Raw genomic sequence first — 21,773 nt, forward strand, 5'->3', positions numbered from 1 at the left:
GGATCATGTGCTCTATATGCACAGACGGAAGAGCGCTCATGTACTGCATCAACAAGTCATAATAATGTTTAAAGGGGGGGTATTATGCAAAATCAACTTTTTCAAGCTTTACATCATGTTATTATGTCATTCCCTCATTAAAAACATGCCTGAAGTGTTGCCTTGGCACATTCACGGATTTTTGAGTAATCTGTAAAAACTCTGATGGCAGCCATTTTAGGGATAGGTTTGCCTGAGTCCTCCTAGGAACGCCCCCAACTCCTGGAGACGCCTCCGAGCTTTCGTCACCAGCCGAGTGACCAACCACTGCAGAACCCCCTCCCCATTGATGCCACAGACATAGGCCGTTTCTCAATCTGTGTACTTGTGTGGACTTCTGTGCTCGTGGACTCGTGAAACGTCATCACGCGCGGCCCAAGTCCTGTTCCAATTCAAAGTTCGCTTCTCAGCAAGTTCGCTGTAAATCCCCGGATGAGAACTTGCTCCGCCCGTTTTACCGAGGATGCATCAGAGGAGACTTGTGCGTTCTCCGCCAGCTATATTTCCCACAATCCGTTTCGTTTTGAGCACGTGGCTCACCGCGAGCCCCCGCCTGCAGCGGCCCCTCCTCCTCAGCACCGAGCCCTTCCAGCTGAACTACAGCTGATCGCGCGCATGTAAATAAACGCGGAGATGTTCCCGGTTTAAGAGTCTCAGCCCTGACTTACTCTGAATAATACAGCTCATTTTGAGATCATTTTATAGCACGACAAAACAGAACCGCTAAAGTGAGTGACTTGTTACCGCTGACTTTGTCCGGACGGTCTCGACACGCGCTGACGTCCTCGCCCCGACGGCCCTCTCGTTTCCCTTTAATAATCCAGTTATGTCGTGCTGGCTCGTTCATAAAGTTATCGAATTTACTTTCTTTACTTTACTCCGGCGTCTTAGATGGGCTGTACCATCGGGGAAACACGGGGACAGCACAGCTGCCATTCTGGGATCAGAAGCGTCAGTGCTGCCGCGGCTCGAGAGGCAGAGGAGGAATGAAGTGCGATTTGAAGTTGTTGCGCATTAAAACTATATTTTCAGCACATGTTGGCTTAATAGGGCAAACATCTAACAACAATAATGAAACATGAATGAAATAACACTTAATATTGGGGAGAGAAAAAAACAGGTCTGGAGAAGGGCACTTAAAGGGCACAGGGCAAAGGGGCAGGTGCTTGAGCACCACCTGGGCTCTATCTGTGCACGTCCCTGATGTAAATTTACCTAGCAATGATGTCGGCCATTATTTAAAGTCCATGATCCAGGCCAATTTGAAATCCTGCACAGCCTTTTACTCCTTATTGTTGTTAAGGACCAAAAAATTTGAAAATGTCAATGCTCAGGAGCCCCAAATGATATATTTTAAGCCTTAATTATGCATGAATTGAAGTCTTTTAGCATGGTACTTGTTGCGTTTTGGAATGCTCTACAAAGTTTCCTGTCCAAGTGTTTTTAGTTAGAAATACAATCATTTTCAATATAAAAGCAACAACCGTTTGACAACTCACTTTTCAGTCCAAATGTCACTTCTGCCTCCCAACAATCGCTCTTTTAGATTGAGATGTTTTTGTCCCCCCCCCCCCCCCTTTGCAGTGTTGGAAGCAGACAGATGGTGATGCACGATACAGCGATGCCTCAGTGAGTTAGCAGGACTGCAGGCTCTGAACGCTGCCACATGGACTGGATTTCACACCCAGCTTCTGTGCCCAGGAGCCGTGCAAACACGCGCACATCACACACTCGGCGAGCCGCGCGGTGTTATCATGAGGCGCACTTTGAACAATCCATGACTTTTATATCCCGCGCACTCCTCTGCGGTGGGTGCTTTTCTTTGCTTTAGACTTTTTCATTCGCGTTTTCTTGTCTTTATTTTTCCACGTAATGCATCACTAAGGCAAAGCACTGCAGGTAACAGGGGGAAACTGGTTGGACAAAGCCAAGTTAAATTGTATGCATTCATTCTGTTGACAAATTACATATAAAATTAAGAAGAACATTTGTTTGCTTGCACTGCATCGTGTTGAATGTATTGTAATTGCTTCAAACCTGCAGTGCTTTATTAGTTTCTTGTACTTAGATACTTTGATGTGATCTTTTGCCTGTGATCACACTGACCTGCACTCTCTACAGTGTGTATGAAATCTGCCTCATAAATACTGTTGCCTCGCCTTTGCCTACCTTCTCATTTCTCCTCCCTCCACGTATCCCCCCCCCTTCTCTCCGACCCTGCAGCGGCAAGCGACCAGGCATATCAAAAGCCTTTGGTGGCGGTATGAAAGTCTGGCCCTGAGACCATAACAGTCTGATAATCCGCACCGAGCCACTGAACTGAAGGCGGGATGAAACACGGCCTCGTCCTCCACCCGGCTCCTCCTGTAGAGCACTTTGTTCTTCAGTGCAGTCGCAGATTCAGGCGCTATACATCGGCAGGGGTGGCTTGTATCTTAGCATGATAAAGTTTGCATAACAGGCTTTCTCACAATTGTGGTTACTATGTTGTCAGTTGTATTCAAGTTGACATATGCATACATTCTTTCTTGAGCTTTGAACCATCTTAGAATGCTGTACCAGGAGTAGTAGTATTAGTATAGTGATAGTCAGTCATACTTTGGTTACTTTTTCTATGCATCAGTGCTTCAATTTCTGGCATCATTTGGTTGAACTTCTAAAGAGAACTGGGCGTGTCCTGAGCATTTTTGCACTCAAATTACGACACCGTTGAATTTTTAACCCGCCCTTAGCAGAGAACGACTGCCTGAACAAAATTTAAAGCATGCATGATTCCCACTGCCTGCAGAGAGTGCTCCAACTTCACCAAGGCAGTCCTTGCTGGTAGTGTGTATTTCCCAAACAGGCCCATTATTTTGAGTACGAAAATGTGATATATCAATGCTAAGGTGTCAAAGGTAAAAGTAAATAATTAAATAACTTTGATTATGCCGCCCCCAATAAAATGCACCACTACTTCTCCCAGAGCTTTTTCATTCTCTCTTCCTCGTCTTTGTCGTCAGCCGGCTGGTTCATTAAAAGCTGTGGTAGACATTTGTGACTTTGTGATTCTCTTCACATCCGTACCTGCAGAAGCCTATTTGAAAATCATCTGCTTCAAACCATCTGCTCTTATTTGTAATCTGATAATATTCAAAACCAAAACTCCCAAAAAGTGTTGTACGAAAAGTGCAAAACATGCCGAGGAGGAAACTTTCAATTTGTATGGTTGGCGGATTGGCGACAGATTCATTTTTAGAATTCCACTGTTTTTGAGGCATCACGACTACAAGCTGCTCTCATTTGAAAGCTAAGAATCTTCAGAGACCATCCACTGCGTGATACTGGAGGCCTACACATGCAGTAGTATAGGTTAAGTTAATCTAACAAACAAATGAATTAATAAAAACTAATACACCCTACCTTTTATAAACCTTTTAAAATGTGGTGTTTTTGCAAATCTGTTTGAACACGGGAGCTTTCCCATTCTTATTATATTTGCAAATTAGTTTAATGAGACATTTTTTAAAGAAGTCATCTCACTTTGGGGAGTTTATATACAAAGCAACTGTACACTCTCTCGTGCTCAGGGCTGATTGTACTATCCTGATGAAGATAGTTTAACGCCTTGGGAGCTTTAAGACCCACTTGGGATCCTTGCCATAGCAACCCAAATAATGAAAGCCCGATTCTGCAGGCGCAATTAAGTTACAGATCGGACAATTACCGCACCATCCATTAAACATGATGGTAAAAGTAATTACTTATTCAATCAGCGTAATTTTACGAGCTGCTTATGAGATGTCGAGTTGGTGCTATACAAGTTACAATTACAAGGCTGTGATATGTTAGGATGTTAGGATGAGCCGCTGACAGCCTAACTGCATGAATTAAAGTCTGGCTCGAAATAAAACTCGTCGTAAATGAAAGTTGAGGAATAAAAGTTTTATATGACAAATGTCTCCTGCAGAGGCGGTATGTTTTATGGCTGAAGATATATATGCAGAACAATGCGCGAATGTGAGCACCGTAGCAGTTCAGAGTCGACACTTTTTTTTTTTTTTTTTTACAGCCATCAAGTTCAGCTGAGTTTGGTTTATTACTATGGAATGTATCCGCATTCTCAACATCTCGAGCTCTCTGGCAATCCCTGTAAAAGTGGCCGCCGACGTCATGACCCAACGGCGATTTGATAAGCAGCTCCTTCATATCCACACGCACCAGAGGAGGAGCGACCAAACAACATCAAGCTCACACCATTTGCCATTAACACTTTTTAATGTTACATAAAAATGACTAATAAATAAATCTATGTCTCACTGTGGAGAAAGCAGCATTACAGTGCGGAATGCCAACTTTCTGTCCCCACCACGGTGCAATTCTCGCTTCCACTCATAGTCCTCCAGGTGCAAAATACCGTAGCTGATATTTTTTTTGACTTTGCAAACGTGGGTGGAATTAGCTGTTTAGTTCCACTGTACGGTTTTATTTCGGAAATATGTGAAAAGAATGATTGAAACAGTGCTGAAAGAGTCATCTACCATAAATCCTCCAGGTACTCCCAGCCAACTAAGAGTAAATCACCTTTATTGTGATCTCAAAATACCCAAAGCACTGCAAAGCTGGCACAGCCCTTAATCACCAAAATGGTGAAACATGGCAGCCAAGATTTCAACCTTCTGAGTACAGGATGACCATCATCAGCCACGGTCCACCACTTTGAAAAATGTATGGACTCTTTATCTAACACTGAACAAGATTAAACAATGAGCAGATCTTTACCAGGAAACCATCTGGTGCGTTTGCTGGCATTTTAATTATTCACAAAGACAGAAGCTGGCAGAAAACAGAGGAGCATGCAACAACTCCGGCATCATTGCTAGATTATGAACCGCAAATGATCTTTTTCCAAATAGATGGTAAATGGTCTCATTCTAGTGCTTTTCCCACCTCCCCTATAGGGACTCAAAACCATTTTACATCAAGGAACAACTGACCAATTCACACGCTCATTCATACACTAATGTACGCAGATGATACAAATGTTCAAAACGCCAATCTAAGAAGACCCGCTCTACCACCTGAGCCACTGTTGATAATACAAGAGGAAATGTAAAATCATACAAACTGCAGTAAAACAGTCAATATATATTGTAAAGTCGTGTTTAAAAAGGCCCAACTATCTCATTTAATTAATCGACAAGAATTGACAGTGCCACATAACTTGTAGGCTTACACAGCATCCCTGAGCTACAGTGGGAGGAAAAGTATGTGAACGCTTTGGAATTTGTAACATTTCTGCCAAAATTGGTCATAAAATGTAGTCTGGTCTTCAGAGAAATCTCAAGAATGAGTATTGGCCATAACGTGTAAACATTCACAGGACACCGTGGAATAAGTAAGTGAACCCAGGAATCCTCCTGGTTCCAAAGCATTCACATACATTTTTCCTCCCACTGTAGCTTTAGCACCCGTTAAGGCTTAACATCTCTGAGCTAGCTTTAGCAACTGGTGACTTCAGCTTAGTGGCGTCTCTCTGCTAGCTTTAACAAACCATGAACTTAGACTTACACAGCATTTTTCCAATGGCTAAATGAATAAGTGGAAAAGCCCCAAATGGCCATGGAATAAGGTACTGTATATTTGATGAAATGGATTAATAGATTTTTATTCTTCAGGGATCTAAATGATCATTGCTCCTATGACTTTATAAACTTAAGAAAATGGAATTCATAAGTTAGGAGAAGGGCCAACAAATATGTCAATATTCAATGTGTCATAGTTGCCCATACCCTCACATCATCTGAATTGCACTCTGAACTCCCCACCAAAGAGCAATATCCACCTTTTACAGGACGAGCATCGACCAACACGACCAACACCCCCTCTATTGCTGCTACATAATTACAAAAGTCGACTTTGTAAACTCACAAAATTAAAAAAAAACTACTTACATCTTTGAGGCAGCCCATAAAGTTGTTGCTGACCGGCGATCCGGGCAAATCGGCCGTGTTGGGGCTCCCTCCAATGTAGAAGAAGTCATCTGACCCCAGCATGGTGTAGTCCTCCTGGGTGTATCCAGTGGTGGTCAGAATACCATCCACTGAAATGGTCACCTATTAATTGCCACGGCCCGAAAGAGAGAGACAGGGTGGTCGGAAGAAAGAGAGGAAATATCGATTAGAATTTGCAAAAAAAATAATCAAAATGGCCGACCAATTTTTACTGCTTTGTAGTTTGGGCCAGTCAGATTCGGGGCGTCCTCTCTTGAGTGCAGTTGTGAAATGGAGCCCTAACTGAAAGTGACTCTTCCCTAATGCTAGCAAAACAAAGCTAATTTAGCCACAATGTCAATAGCTATAACAATGTACCGCCGTGTTAGCGCCTAACCACTATTGCATTCCCGATTCAATTTGATTAAGGGAATTCAAAGCTGTTCTCTTTGCATTAGCGCAAATCTGTAAACAAAGCCAAATGGAAAGAAGCTTTTTAAATGCAGCATACCTGCCTCATCAGTACATAATTGTATTTCTAATTTGCATCATCACTTTTTCCACGGCTCATCGTGAATTTCGCTCCTTTCTTTTCTTTTTTTTCTACAATGATGCAAATGGCTATATCTGCTCAAAGCGCTAACAAGAACTAATTTGGCTAATTGTGTTAGATCAGAGCAACATTTGCTGTCATTGCCGTAGCTAAGCGCGCTATCCAAGCATCGTAACGAATCTGGCTGCTCTGGGTGAGCCGAAGGTTGTTAGTGACCAATTTATGAGCTAATTTGGCTAATGGCGCTGGCCTGGGTATAAGGTGCGCATGCACACACGGCTCCGACTAAATCATTTTCTGAGTTTGCGGTAGAAAGACAACACTAGTAGAGTCTAATGCCATCTGGAACTTGTTGCATTTAGTCCGATATCCAGGCAAAGTCCACTGTTTTGATCATTTACTGTCATAATTCTTTATAGGGATCTGCACAGTCTACCATTCGGGAGCCACATGCAAATTTTGTGAAAGGAGCTCTGGTAAAATCCTGGTTTAGTCTTGGTTTGGATGGGGTTTCACATCTGGAGTTAGTATACCTGGTCTTCCCCAAGCTCCATTGCACTAAATCACACATCTAAAGTACCTTCTCACAATTGGACTATGGACATTTGATCTGTAAAATACTCTCCTGCAAGGTAATAGCGGTACACAGGCAGGTTCCTTAGCAACTGCACTCAACAGAAGAGACCACCTCACCCGAGTGAACTTTTCTCCTTTCTTTTTTTTTCGCCGTACTTCCCTTATACAAAGGGCAACTCATTTTTATGTCTGTCATTGAAACGTGTTGAGAAACAGGGCTGTCAGCGCCCGTACATTTAGGATTTGAAGGATGTGTTGTCATAGTGCACGTCGTAGGGGGACTTCTGCTCAACAATGGACCTTGGCTTGAAATATAAATGATAAAACAACAACCTTATAGGTAGAGATATTTGACAATTACATGTTTTTTTTTCTTGAAAAAGGTTTGCTAGACTGCATTTGCGCAATTTTAGGGCATAAACAATAGCAATGACGAGCTGCCAGACACCTATGAAGTTTGCAGTTATGGAGAGAGAGAAAATAAAATAAAACGAAGCATTTGATAACATTGTGTATTTCACATCCCAGGTTCAATGAATCATCCAAGCGTTCGGTGCATGCAGTGTAAGAAAACAGCCCGAGGCAATGGGCTTCTGTTTATTACGACACAAACAGCACGCGCGCACACCCACAAAAAACAACCTTTCATGATGTCAAAGTAACAGAGTCCATAAATACATATCTTACAAGGAGAGGATGACCACAGGACGACCCACTTTCACAGTTGTTCTCGTAAAAAAAATATACTACAGTATGATGGCCCGGTTTTGAAGAGCAAGTAGTCCCCAGTGTCTCTGCTTAACTAATAGCCTATTTCAATTTATACCATTGATAGAGTAAATGCCATTCATGTTTAAGGTTACCGGACCACTGCCTGGAACATTTATTCATTCATTCATTTTGAGTTACAAAATCAAAAATAAACGAGGTCTTTAATCAATGCCCAGTCACCAGTCAGGTATCGCTCAGCTAGCATACTGTCATTTTTGTGGGCTTTGAAGTTTTGTGACATGTCGTGCGCTTAGTCAACAGACACTGAGGGAATATAAACATACCAAGAATACTCAAAGCAGTATAGGAAGTAGGTCAAAATTATGTGGGAATGTTGTTCACACTTTTAGATTATCCAATAGATGTGAAGTGACAGCACAATGGAGAGTGGTAATAGCATGGGTTTTACAGATACAGATTTCAGCTGCTGAGCCACTTTCTATATATCTTTATTGTGTAAAATGTACACACACATTACACATCTGCACATCTGCGTTGAGCATAGAACGGTACAGATTGCTATTCCCAAGGAGAGGTGGGAACGTTGTGACAGATTTGTTTTATTTCTTATTATATGTTCAAATAGGCTGTACATCGATGCCGTAGAATTGTCTTCTAAAGTCACATACAGAGCAGAACTTATGTGCTGACTGTGTAGTAAGTTTAAAAGGACAATCGGGGGGAGGAGCATGGATTTCACATTACATTCTGAGCAGCCTGTGGAGATGTGCTTGAGAATGAGGCCATCCTTTTTTTTTCTTCTTCCCCTCCGCGAGGACAAGGAGAAGTATCAAAGCAACCTTCCAACTCTGTGCCCGCCAATATCCAATATAAAACGAATTTTACACTTTATGGTATTTGAAGCTATATTCGGCCAAGCTTAGAAAATAGCTTTTTGTGCGATTCCCCTGGTCTCCTGGCGCACGCACACTCTTTCTCTCACCCCAAAAAACTGATCGCGTTCCGCCTCCAATCCCCAAAGGCATCTGTCGTTTTCAAGCACCCGACTTTTCCACTTTCTTTGTCAGCAGTTTTTGAGCTCAAGACGTACCTTGTGACGACGCGCAGACGCCTTAATGAAGTCGAAATTCTATGCTGGGGATGGGCTGCTGGCTTACCTTTTTGCAATGACAGACTCACCCTTTTATGGAAGTATATGATTACCAGCGAAGAACTTGTACATGGAAAGACAAGGTTGAACAATGGAGCATGGCCACAGAATATCAATTAAAAAATTAACATACCTTTACCATTAGTTTGGACCATTAGAAGAACTTTACTTTATGCATTCGACCCATTGATGTGTGTCAACTACTTTTGTACTAAACATTTCACCTCGGGAAAATACCCAAACTTAAAGCAGATGTGGTCTTCCAGATATGCCGATCTCCGAAATGACCCCAAACCATGCAAGAGAGTGCTCTGATAGGTGTCTGGCAGTTGTCAAACGATAATCCTAAACCTTTGCTCTGAAATCACAAAAAGAAAACTTGAAAGATTTGTGGGAAGGAAGGGATAAACGATAAAGGGCTTTTTTTTGTGATATTAGTGCGCCCAAAAAGAACTAATAAGGTTAGAAGGAAGTGAACAAAATCTGTTAGTACTTTTGTAAGTAAGGGGGGGAAAGTCAGACACAAAAATGGTTGTTAGTACAGTAACAACGAAGATTAGATATTAGTAACACACTTGTGTTTAGTAGAATCGGTGTTAGGAAGGAGGTGAGGATTCTTTAAAAGTCCTCTGCAATTTGACTTGTCGAATTCGATCATTCAAAGTGGCGAGGTTTTTGTTTGTGGTTAAACAAAATTGAATCCATCCGGGGTGACAGAACACACACACACGTATACGCTTACAAGCCATGCATCTAGATGAGGTCATGACAAGGGATACGAAGGGGAATATGGACAAAGGATTCCATTAGACACAACACAAAAATAGACCCGCAATTAAAGAGACACAAATCAACTGACAAGGATGCATTAAAACAGGACTTGGGGGAGTAATTGCTGGGTAGCGTCACACCACACACAATATGGGGGAATGGAAAAAGGTAGCCAGTTTCGGTCAATGGGAAAAAAACGTTGAGACGCGTAAGGGCTACAAGGGCTACAAGGGATTAAGTTAGCCCAGAACATGCACTTTTGGAGGTGGAGGAGGGGGTGGGACTGGCTTGGGATGGGTCCAATGTCACCGATCACAGATGATATCAACATGTATGAGAGGGTTTTTTTAAAGAATGGGGAAAAGGGAGAGGAAAAAGGGTCTCCATGGCGAATAGAGCAAGTATTCTTGGCGGTGGGATTAATATTTCTTAGTGAGTCATAAAATCAAGGATTTATTCAGATTTTAACAGCAGGATTCGTGAGTCACCGGCTCTTACTCGTTAACTATTCTAGAGTTGGTCCATCTTAAATTGCTCTATTCACCAAGAAAAGTTGGTTTCCTCTCGTGGCAATTTTCCCATGGATTTTAGTGAGATTAGTTGAGGTCATTATTCATTTTAGTATGTTAATTTGGTCAAAAAGAAGAAAGTAAAAAGAAGAAAAGAAAAAGAAAAAAAATATTCAAATTAAAATCAACAACATCAAGGGGTTGGCTAACACGTTCCATGGCTATTATTGGTTATTTTAGGACAATTTATATATGTATGTATATATGTTAGCCAGGATATATACATTCACATATATACTCAATGCAGTCTGTGGGTTAAAGTCTGGTCATGCAGCAGAGTTGAATTAATATCAGTTAGTGTTAGTGTTAGTGAGAGTGAACACAAACACAGCTGTCTCAGACAGTCAAGGATACACCCTCCAGTGAGAACAAGTGACGCAATGCTTAATGTCTGTGTGGTCTTCACACGTCTGAAAATACTGAATACTAGACACTATTCATTGCATTCTCTTCCAATTCCAAAACACATTAGATAAGATTGGTAAAGTTTAATGCAGGAATTTATCACACAATTGTTTGACTTTGTCTTTCATCTCTTCTATATCTTTTCCTATGTTTTAAGGATTCTTATGCCAGCTCAGGTATTCCTGATTTGGCTGTACGCTTGCACACCTCTGTCCGTTTGCAGTTAAAAGATGACTTATGGTATTGAAAAACGCGTGTTTCACAGCTGAAGACTATTCTGGACAGATCAATGGTTGCTTACATACATTGCTTACATTCTGCCAGCCATGGTCTGTAACATCTAAAAATCTTTCAAGACAAAAAAAATGTTCTTAAAGCCAGGTGAACACTGCATGACTTCAGTGTTCACCTGGCTTTAAGAACATTTTTGCCATTCATCAAACTCTTTATGAAAACTTTGTCTTGTTTGTTGCAACACAAAAAACCTTTATAGCCCTCGCATCTGCCAAGTATTTACATCCCTCCATTTGCATCTAATATCTATGCAATAACTCTTTTACTAGCGGTTTTATTTTATAGGAACTTGTACGAGTAGCTGTGGTGTTGTAATTTTGTTCCAGGGGACAGAGCGCACATTAAAGCACTTTATTAAATATGCTCACATGTGGAGACTGAGTTAGATGCTGGTCTATGAAACTCCACAATCGTAAATCAGCCTAAAGCCACTAATGGGATCAAGCCCTCATTGAGACCTACTTTACAGCCAGGGCTTCGGCCAGTAAATCAGCAGCAGTAAATTTTCTCCACGAGTTCATAAAGCTCAGGATGGAGGGTGGGATAACAGTGCAAATCATGAAAATATGCCGGTTCAACTCTGCTAGGTAAGAGGAAAAAACTCAGTGCTGAATTGGCATTGGAGCAAGACCTTGGTCTATAATGTCTTTTCACAGGTTAGTCCAGTTGAACAAGAAGAATGGGTGATGCAAAGATGTATTTCTGAGTACAACGAACGAACGAATAAACATGGTAATTCCAAATCAGTTCCATTTCTAACCTGCTGCCCAACCTGCTCCTGTTACTACCAATGGCCACAATGCTAGGGGCCGACATTGCTGCAGTACCTCCATATAGGGGCAGCAGAACAGGCTAGTTCTCCATAAGCTACCATTGCACTTTAGACACGATAAAAAACAGTTTAAAGCCTGGTGCCTAATTTTTCTAAACTTTCTACAGCTAGATATTCCTCCTGTGATAATGCTGGGTTAGGCACAATTACAGGGAACAGTCGGGTTTTCTTAAGGAACATTTTTTTAAATCTCGTACTAATGAGGGCCGGACTTTGATTGACAGAGCGTTAGCATTAGAGCTAATGGCGCTGGCGCAGCTATGATCGAACTACACGTCACAAGAGGGCCAAGTCTACAGTGAAGGTCCCGCCCTTATGCCCTTTTTAGGAACATGCTACGTCAGGGCTGGGTAGGAGGAGTCTGTAAATCCACCATGATTTCCCCCTCGAACGTTGTCATTGTAGCAAATGGAGAGGAGTCAGAAGGAGTTGTCTATTTTTTTTTTTACGGTCATGGTTACTACAGACAGTCTGGACCTGCTCCATGAATTTGGCCACCAGCTACTACAGGAACACTATTTAACATTTGTAATGCCCCACTCAAAACTGGTCATTACCTCCTTCTTTAAACTTTTGCAAGATCAGCTACAGTGACTGTGTTTTAGATTAGTGCTTTATATCACTGTCTGATATTGTGACTGAGGAATCCCTCAAGGATTTTCCAGCGTGTTATGATGATAATCACTGGCCAACTGAGAATCATCGCAAACATTTAACATCATCAGAACAATGGCACCTGTATCACTACTAGCCCTCAACACCAGCAATGTAAAGTTGTCTCCTCCCATATTTCATATTATGAAAACATACTCCTTTATTTTCAGAAACATATTACCCAGACCTTGGGCCTTGTTTGTCTTGTTCTCGCTGGAGTCCAGGCAGGACTTATGACTGTCTGAGAAAGCCACTGTGCATGCTCACTGCAGAGAAAGGAACATGGCCAACAAAACTAAAGGCTTTCTTTGTAACACAACTTTCACAAGATCTTGCATTTATATTCTTTATTTCTTCATACGGATATTTTTAAAAGACAGAAACAAAAAAAGAAAAAAGTTATTTGAAATGAAAGGAAGATAAAGCAGATTAATTTGGGGGAAGACCTCTTAGTTTGACTTTTCTTTGGGGGAAGGGGGGTACGGATTTGAATGGGAGGCAAAAGCAAGAACATAACAAATAATAATAATAAAAAAAGAAAAACAGGGGGTGGCGTTTTTCCTGCTACCTTGGAACTGATGACGGATTGTAGAGTAAAGCAAACAGAATAGAACGAGGTAACGGAAAACCCAGGGCAAACCAAAGTATAAGACAATTAGAATGATATCTACCATATAATGCAGTTTGTTTACCATAGCGTGTCCAATGCCTGCGTGCTTTAGGAGGGAAAAGGGGGAAGGGGAAAAGAAAAAAGTATGTATAGATAAACCTTAAACTCAAAAAAGAAGTCACCTCCCAGAAAAGGCTCGAAAGAAGAAAAAAAAGTTCCCCAAAAAACCAACTTAGCTCAAATTGAAGTTTTGTTGTTTGCACATCCAAATAAAGAAATAAAGAAAGCAATTGCTTCATTTTTTTTTTTTTTTGGAAAGGTCCACTATTAGAAAAGAAAAATGCAAAAGGAGAACACATTGGTTAGTAGGTAAGTCGCAGAGTTAATTCAAGATGGCGGACATTCCGTGGATGACACAGTGTTAGTTGTTCAAATCATAAAGAAAGGGGAAAAGAAATCACCAATGAAAAAGAATCAAAAATTCGGATAAATTCGGAAGCATTGTTAGTAGAAGAGACAAGAGTTAGCAAAATCAACTTCCACAAAGGAGAAAGGGGTACTTTTCATTTTGAATGGCGTATAGAATTTGGAATGTTTTTTTGTTTCTCTTAAATACAGCCAATTGCGATGTGGTGTTACAAGGTGATTGTCAAATTGAAACAGAATTTGGGGCCCAAAGTTGTCAGAAGTTTTCATTTGCGAAAGAATCACAACCTGCACTGAGCACCATTTGTGAAAAAAAAAAAGATATACATGGTTAAACAGTTGTCGATAGTAATCAGAGAATAGAGTTGTATTCACTGCATATTGTTATTGCAAGATCTGTCCATTCAGGGGCGTGTCCAGAATTTTCATTGGGGTGACCCATTTTGATATTGTACGTATATAGTCTGTAAGACTTTAAAATGATGAGAGAGACATTTTTAAAGTTTGAACCTGAAAGCCACTCCTACTTTGCCAAATGAGGAGAGAGAGGATAACATCAGGCTCCCTCCCCCTTCCCTCCTGATTTGTCAAAGTGGTGGCACCGGGGATTCTGATTTCAGTTGCCAAGATCAGTAAAGGGAGGGACTTAAGTAAAAAATATTTCATTTTGCTTATCTTGCGTCTTAAGTTACAGGCACAGGTGCTCAAATATATGTATTTTATTAAACCTGTAAAGCATTTCAACTTACAGACTATCACTTTAAAGCATTGAAATGTTATGGAACAATTGCAGTTCAGCATTCTGGAACCCCTTTTTTGTCATTTCCCAAAGCCATTTCACCAAATTATAATAGTTTGGCAATGCAGGATAAGCACATAGCTATTTTTTTCCCCAAGACTGAACCCTCAACATTCAGCTCATTTGGTTCCTAGACACGCCCCTGTGTCAGAAGCCCAGGGTTAAACCTGTAAAAACACATTCCTGCTACTTGGGGGGACCTGCAGATGACAACCATGATTACATTAGATACAGTAGTTATTCTTCAAATACAGTGCTGGAAAATAAATTGTTAAGACTTGTTATTTTATCCTTTTTAATGCCTCCAACACAAACACAAACAACCTCCTGGAAGACAAAGAGAGAAAGCGTGCTGCCGTCATTAGAGACATTTTTAGAAAGCGCCGCTCACAGGCCCTGGGGAAACGAGGATCTCATTTAAATCCGTAGGATACGAAGCACGTCATACATGTTCCCGTCAATTCAAATCCACAGCAACGTTTACCCACGCTGCCATGCTTTTTTTTTTTGTTCCTTCTCCATAGCCCCCAAACGAGCCTTATTAAGAGCTTTAATGTTAATTTACTCAAGGTTTTATTTTTGGTTTGTTTTCCCATCTGGATTTGTTGTCTCGTGGCTATTCCTGTCCTGTTAAAGAGTCCGCGGGCAGCCGGCAGTGACAGCAGTAAGATTAAACTCGGAGACGTGTCCCGAGAATTCCCCCGCGGGACGGTGTGGACATCTAGAGGACATCTGATAGCTCCGTAGGAAAAAAAAAGAAAAAGTAGAGAAAAGGGTTCAGATTCTGCTGTGCATGGGCGGGCGGCTCAGTCTGACAGCGACATGCGGACAATCTGGAATGCGCTGGTCCAGGGCCCCGGTCAGACGTTTCCATAGGTTGGTCTTGGATTTTGCCATAAGGATAGTTTGGTGATATATTGTGCAACATTTGAGCAGCATTCAGGTGAACTTGCGTGCATATTTAGTAGAAGTTTCCGAAGTGGTCAGCTGCACTGGGTTGTTGGGAGTCGAGGACGTTCCTCCCATTCATCAAATGCCTCTTCAGTGTTTCTCATATTATGCTGGGAAAACGTCCTCAACTCAAACAACCCATTCCAGTCAGTGACTTGGGAAACTTCTCGTGAATCTATCCATGCAAGTTTACCTGAGAGCCGAGAGGAGGGGGAGGAAAGTTTGTGTAGTGAAGAGCCGAGCTTCATCATTGCCAAAACTGCTAGCTTATCAGCTAAACCCATTTGAGATCTACAAACATCTTCTTCTGAGACACTGAACAGTGAAGAGGCACCAAGAGCCCCCACACCTGCAGCACGGAGGAGGCGTCACAAGAGGAGCTACAGGAAACAACAAAAGGGACCAACGAGGAGATGGTGATAGACTGTGGAGGGAGCTGTGCAGGAGGAAGAGGAAGGACGAGGTGGAGCTGACCAGTGCAGGACACCACGCTCTGAGACGGGGACAAGCCCAGGAGGCGGTGCACCGTTTCAGATGATCAGAGGAGACAGAGGGCAGCTACAGTTTCTCCATCCTCCAAGGTCATGCGGGTGGAGTGGCTGAAGGACAACGAGATCATCGACCCGGCCGAGGACAGGAACTTCTACATCACCGTGGACAACAACCTGATCATCAAGCAGGCGCGTCTGTCCGACACGGCCAACTACACCTGTGTGGCCAAAAACATCGTGGCCAAGCGCAAGAGCTCCACCGCCGTGGTCATCGTCTACGGATTTCCCATCAACCAGTGCTCCTCCTGTGACCAAAACAGTGAAGATGGCGGCCGCGACACAACGATCTTTCACCAAAGAAAAAAAAAAGAGTGGTGCGCACTGAATGGGTGCTGCTGCCGGATGCTCTCTCATCGAATGCAATTTCTCCATCTGTGAGATCAATAAAGTACCATCTTATCTTATCTTATCTTAAAACGCCAAGGGCCAAAACCTACAATTGTAGCCCAAAGCTAAGCACATTTTGACTTTTGTACATAATATATGACCTAATGGGGCATTTTGCTGGGAAATATTGGGGGATACTGTATCACACATTTGGTTTCTGATTTATGAAAAAATATTTCTTCAAAATCCTCTTAGGAGGACTCAGAGGTTTTATGCTGGAGTTCTGGATTTGGCCACCGGGCCTGACATTGCCTACCCCTTGAAAATTGGTACCGAAAACAGGTACCGGGAATTTTTTTTTTCTTTAAATCACAAGTTTTGATGCCTGGAAGGTCCTAAGACAGCATTTATCTATTTTTGGTTGTAGATGACAAATCTTTTAGTTTTGGCATCAGAAAAAAGTACTGTTTAGGTATCAGTATCGAAAACAAATTATCATTAAAGTACTGGCATAAAAAACAAAGAATGATACCAAGCCCCTTGCATAGATATGTGCTGATATGATTATTTCCACATATTTGTTCCTGTTTGTTCAAATATTCCAAGTAAATATTGCATTGCAAAAACCTCTGAGGGGGGGTTTTCTGGTTTAGACACAATTATTGACCGATTTAAATCTATTTCAAACCTTTTTCATACCCAGTGTAGTCCGAGATCTGGTGGTACTTGGAAGGTCAAAGCTTTTATAAAGTGGTACTTGGTGTAAAACCACTGTTCCACACAAGAGTTAACATTTGTTTCAAAAAATGCGTTCATAAATATATGCAAATGTCATCATCAAAGTGATCTTATCATACAGTTTTGCACATTTTAGACCTACATATAATATTAGTGCACATGTCATGTCTCAAAGGCTATAAATGTGGGCATTGGTTGCTAAGAGACAAATGCATGTGATCAAAGGTGACAATGATAATGGTGGACATAATTAATAGCGATAATGTGGATTGTGGAAGACTGTTGAAGGCAGTTTTGTCCAAACCATCTGCTCTGCGACTGCGACACAGCAGCCAGGGGGATGTTGTCACCCATTTCAAATGACACCGTATTGCGATAAGATTTACGGACGCATTAATGAGGCATTTGGCTTCGTACGCAATTTCGGCAAGAAGATTTGAATTGAAATCGTTGGCTTTACTCGAAAAGTGTGGACAACAGTTGTTCAATTATCACAGCTGTTCATCTAGTGTTTATACGACAGGACGGGGAGGGTATCCATTATGAAAAGAATCAACCTATTGACACACAAAAAGAGACCAAACGGACTGAAAGTGTAGCAATGAAGTAACGTAAGGAGCATACAAGGGGTAACTAACTGTAATAGTTAGAGTCATTGAATAAGCTGCCAGTAACTTTAGTTTATATACAACAAGACGTTGTATGTTCATTAGTGCAGTATTTAAAGAGATGAGCTAGCCCAAAGGTACAGCTAATGGGGATCCTAATAAATAAATAAACAAATAAACAAATCTCAAATTTGATATTGACAAGTTCTAAATCATATGTTCGATCTTGAAGCATAAATTTGAGGACACATGCATACAACATCTTTTCATTTCCACAGTCTACAAATGAACGTTTTGTTTCATTCTAGGGATGAAACAGTAAATCTGCACTTCTGGGTGAATGCCAGACTATTCTCATCACTCCTGGGTATTCAGTACAAAACAGACTTTGCACAATCGGCCTTAAAATGGCAAGCACTGCTGAGCTTTCCCTGCTCCTCTGTCATGACCAATCGTTTAGAAAATTAAAACTTTTGTCCAATTTTTTTGTGATCCAATTCGTAAAAGAACTTCCCGGTAACAAGCTGAACAGATTCCTGTCTTCTGCCCGGCACATAAACCCCCAAATTTGCGGCAATATTCTGACACTTTAACTGCACGGAAATTTACCAGCTAAAGTACCCCAAATGATCAACTCTGCACATACTTCTCAAGGCAGTACATTTGCTCTTTCATGCAGCGCAGCAGTTATAACTCAAAGCTTGAGATGCCCCGGTCCCCCGCTGAGAAAGCCCCATTCCGCTCTCTGTAATTGACCCGTGTGGGAAAATCAAAATCGTGTTTGCTGAGCGCAGACGGAACGCGCAAACATGTAAACAAACCGCCCAGACAAACCTCGAGCTGGATCCGCCTCAATGGCCCCATAGAGCTCGGGAACGCCTAACGTGAGTGGGTGCTGAAGGCGAAATGGGGACATTAAGCGGCGGAGCTGCTTATTAAGAAACTAACAAGATGCGGTTTCGGTCCGTGCAGTGGTGCAGAGGGTTCGAAAATACAGGTCGCTCAAATGAATGATTTTTTTTTGCTCCTCAACTGGTTGCTCTAACTGTGCCTCTCCAAAAAGCTTATCGCTCTCAAGAAATTCATATCAATGCATCATCTCTCCAATACACCGTCCCATTGTGTCAGATCTGACACCTTTTTTAAAAATCCTTCACTCACCCATTCAGTCTCATTCACACAGCGCTCAGACACCGGAGGTAAGGTGAGGGAGGTGTCTTGCTCCAGGACACCACAATAGTGTGCACCGGGATTTAAACAGCCGGTCTTCCAGTCTTAAGACCATCAGAACCACTGTCACCCCTTTACTTTGAACGTTGTGCTCAAAATACATCTAAAATGGTCTCAAAATCAAACCATTTACTTAGCCTTATACTATTGTCCTTCTGAATTATTTCTTTTTATACATTTTGTTGTATTCTATTTGGAAATATTACGATTTTCACATTATTTTATGATCTGTTTCTCATAACTTATGCCACTACTGAAACATAAATCTGACCAAACCATCTTTGCTCTGCCTGATCCCGTCAGACCTCAGAAGCTAAGCAGGTAGGGCCTGGTCGGTTCTTGGATGGGAGACCAAGAAGCCTGGGGTGAATGTAGTGAGTGAGTGAGTAGTTGGTGGTGGTCGGAGATTGACAGCCTTGCTTCCGTCAGTCTACCCTGGGCAGCTGTGGCTACAATAGTAGCTTACCACCAACAAGTGTGGAGTGAATGAATAATGCATGGAAAAGTGTCTCTAGAAAAGCACTTTATAAAACCAATGCATTATTATTATTATTATTTTCCACTCGAACAGTAACTCTACTCACAGTAAGTGGTACTTTCTCTGAATAATTCATTTACTTTGACTTGAGTGATTATTTGGACTTCAACTTGAAACAAAGTAGACAACTTTACCTAACACTTTCTTGTCATGATGTTGAACAGCCACTAGACAGTATTTTTTTTTCAGTCCCCAAATTTCCTCAAGAATGGAGAGCGAGCCAGTATTCCTACTATTATACGAGTACCGATCCAACCCCACAGCAATTGCGAAGACGACGTGCCATTTCCCGTGTCCCTCGCCTCAAAAACAGTCGAGTAAATTTGGTGATTCATTTATTCCAATCACCCTGGAAACTCACTCAGGTCCAGTTTTCTCCAGCGCCAAAGTAATGGGTAATGGAAACTGGCAGACAGGCTTCAAGTGCAAAAACAAATGTCATTGCAATTACGCCAGGGAGAAGACTGCAAACAAACAAACAAAGCGCGCGTAATGCCGGTGCGTTTCTGAAAACCTTCGTGAGGCTGTCAGAGCGGCTGGAAATTGCATCAAATCCTACTGCATTGTAAGTCTATTCTTGCTCCAGCGCTGGGCTTCCATTAGAGAGAATAACGCTGTTTGTTTTCTTTGCATTCCTGCCTTCAAAGCGAATGATGCGGTTGATGCTACTTTCGAAATGTGATGATAAAATTGGGGTAGCATTTTGGGTAAGATTGTATATCGCAATTTGAGTATGATAAGGTAAAATTGCACTTGTATTCGTACTGAAATCTTATTGTGGGTGTCTGTAAAATTACTTATTCATCAAATATACCTTTTCTGTTGGTCCAAACCAATGCCACTTCAAGACTTTGTAAGAGGAGAGTCTTTCGAAGGTCCTATATTGTTTAAAAAGTACGGTAAAGCGACTAAACAATTTCGCTCACGCTTCAGTAATCCTGCATATTTAGTCAGTCTCCGTCTTACTCATCATAGTAGAGGTTTTAAAAAGCCCTTATACCTGTGTGGAAGGCAGACATTTCCAAGCGTACTTGCCAGATGGATTTATTTCACCACTTCTGCAGCACAGAGCCATCTGGAGCTGCTTCCACAAAGAGCATTTGTGAAAGGGCCTGGTATTCTAGAACGAGTGCCTGGGATGAATGTGACCGTATGCGCCACCTGCCAGACGCCATTGCCAATCACAGAACCAGAGCGTTGCCATGTTGTTTACATCAGCGACAGATGTATGGAGCAGGGGAGATGGATTTTACTCAGCTGGATGCTCAAAGTGATGTATGGGGTGAAAAAACACCTTATAGCTTTGGGTATTTCTTTGTTTTTTTTTGTTTTTTTTGTTCAATGCATCTGGACACTTAAGCATCTGTACTTCATACTTTACAATAAAAAAAAATGGAGAACAAGAAAAAGCAATTGAACCCTAGTTACTGCGCAAGCACCAATGGGAGTGAGTGCATCTAAATTCTTGATAAATCGGATAAAGCGGCAACCTGTTAGCAAATTGTAAAAGTAAAAAAGAGATGCCCTAGAAGTTATTCACTCTCCAAAAAAACTATGTGCAGGTTATACAATCTGACATGTTTTGGTGACCATTCATCCACTACTGAATTTAGACTTGTCTTGGACCAACGAGCGAACCATAGTGTCTAGTATTCCCCCACATATCTTTTCAAGGCGCTAATGCTAGTGCGATCTGCTCTGAGAGAAACAGGGGGGGAGTGATATCACACAAGTGTCAGAGGCAACACGCCAGAATCCCTCTGGAGTGAGTTAGCGAGCGTTAGCTAGGGTGCAGGCAGATGTGCTAACGCGCTAAGAGTGGGATGCTAATGAACCCTCTCTTTTCTCTGCTTAGGAATGTTACAGGCTGCTTATTTATAGAGGTCAGTGTTTTGGCTTAAGGCGCATGTACTGATTAGCATTACCGCGGCGGAAGGAAGAGTCAAATTAGCTAAAGTGTGCAACGGCTCTTCTGCGCACATAACGGAAAAGGTTTGAGTTACTTGACATTAAGACTGTTTTCACAAAAAGGCATGGTTGAATGACTGTTTCTGGTGATTTTTATGTATTGTATTGGGCGACGGTGGCGTAGTTGGTAGAGCAGGTCGTTTTCATGATCGGAAGGTCATGGGCTCGAATCCCAGCTCCCACAAATGCATACTGCCGTTGTGTCCTTGGGCAAGACACTTCCTTCACCCTCCTTGCCTCCAGTGTCTGCGTACATTGGTGTATGAATGAGAGTGTGAATGGGTGACTGGTACTGTATAGTGGTACTGGTACTATATACTATATAAGTCGAGTCCATTTACCATTTAAAAACTTTAGCAGTGTCTCTCAGCTGGTTTGGTTTCGGGACCCACCATAACACAAGAATGAAGTGCCACGACCCAAACAAGAACATTTGTTTGAAACTAAATACTGTAAAGGTATTTTACAATATACAATATA

General features: G+C 41.8%; 1 protein-coding gene across 8 annotated transcripts in view; it reads right to left on the minus strand.

Annotated features, from left to right (window-relative positions):
• nrxn2b (neurexin 2b) overlaps nt 1-21,773 on the minus strand; it is a 1,057,142-nt gene that overhangs the window by 619,069 nt on the left and 416,300 nt on the right. For 6 of the 8 annotated variants that reach the window (XM_079579566.1, XM_079579563.1, XM_079579565.1 and 3 more), the window contains 2 exons: nt 13,240-13,263; nt 5,973-6,134 (listed from right to left, as the gene is read on the minus strand). In XM_079579566.1, the coding sequence (XP_079435692.1) occupies nt 5,973-6,134; nt 13,240-13,263 (186 nt within the window). The remainder of the gene's footprint in view (nt 1-5,972; nt 6,135-13,239; nt 13,264-21,773) is intronic. The other 2 variants (XM_079579564.1, XM_079579560.1) reach the window with 1 other exon arrangement.

The sequence above is a fragment of the Gobius niger genome (assembly GCF_951799975.1).
Source record: "Gobius niger genome assembly, chromosome: 21".
Lineage (NCBI taxonomy): Eukaryota > Metazoa > Chordata > Actinopteri > Gobiiformes > Gobiidae > Gobius > Gobius niger.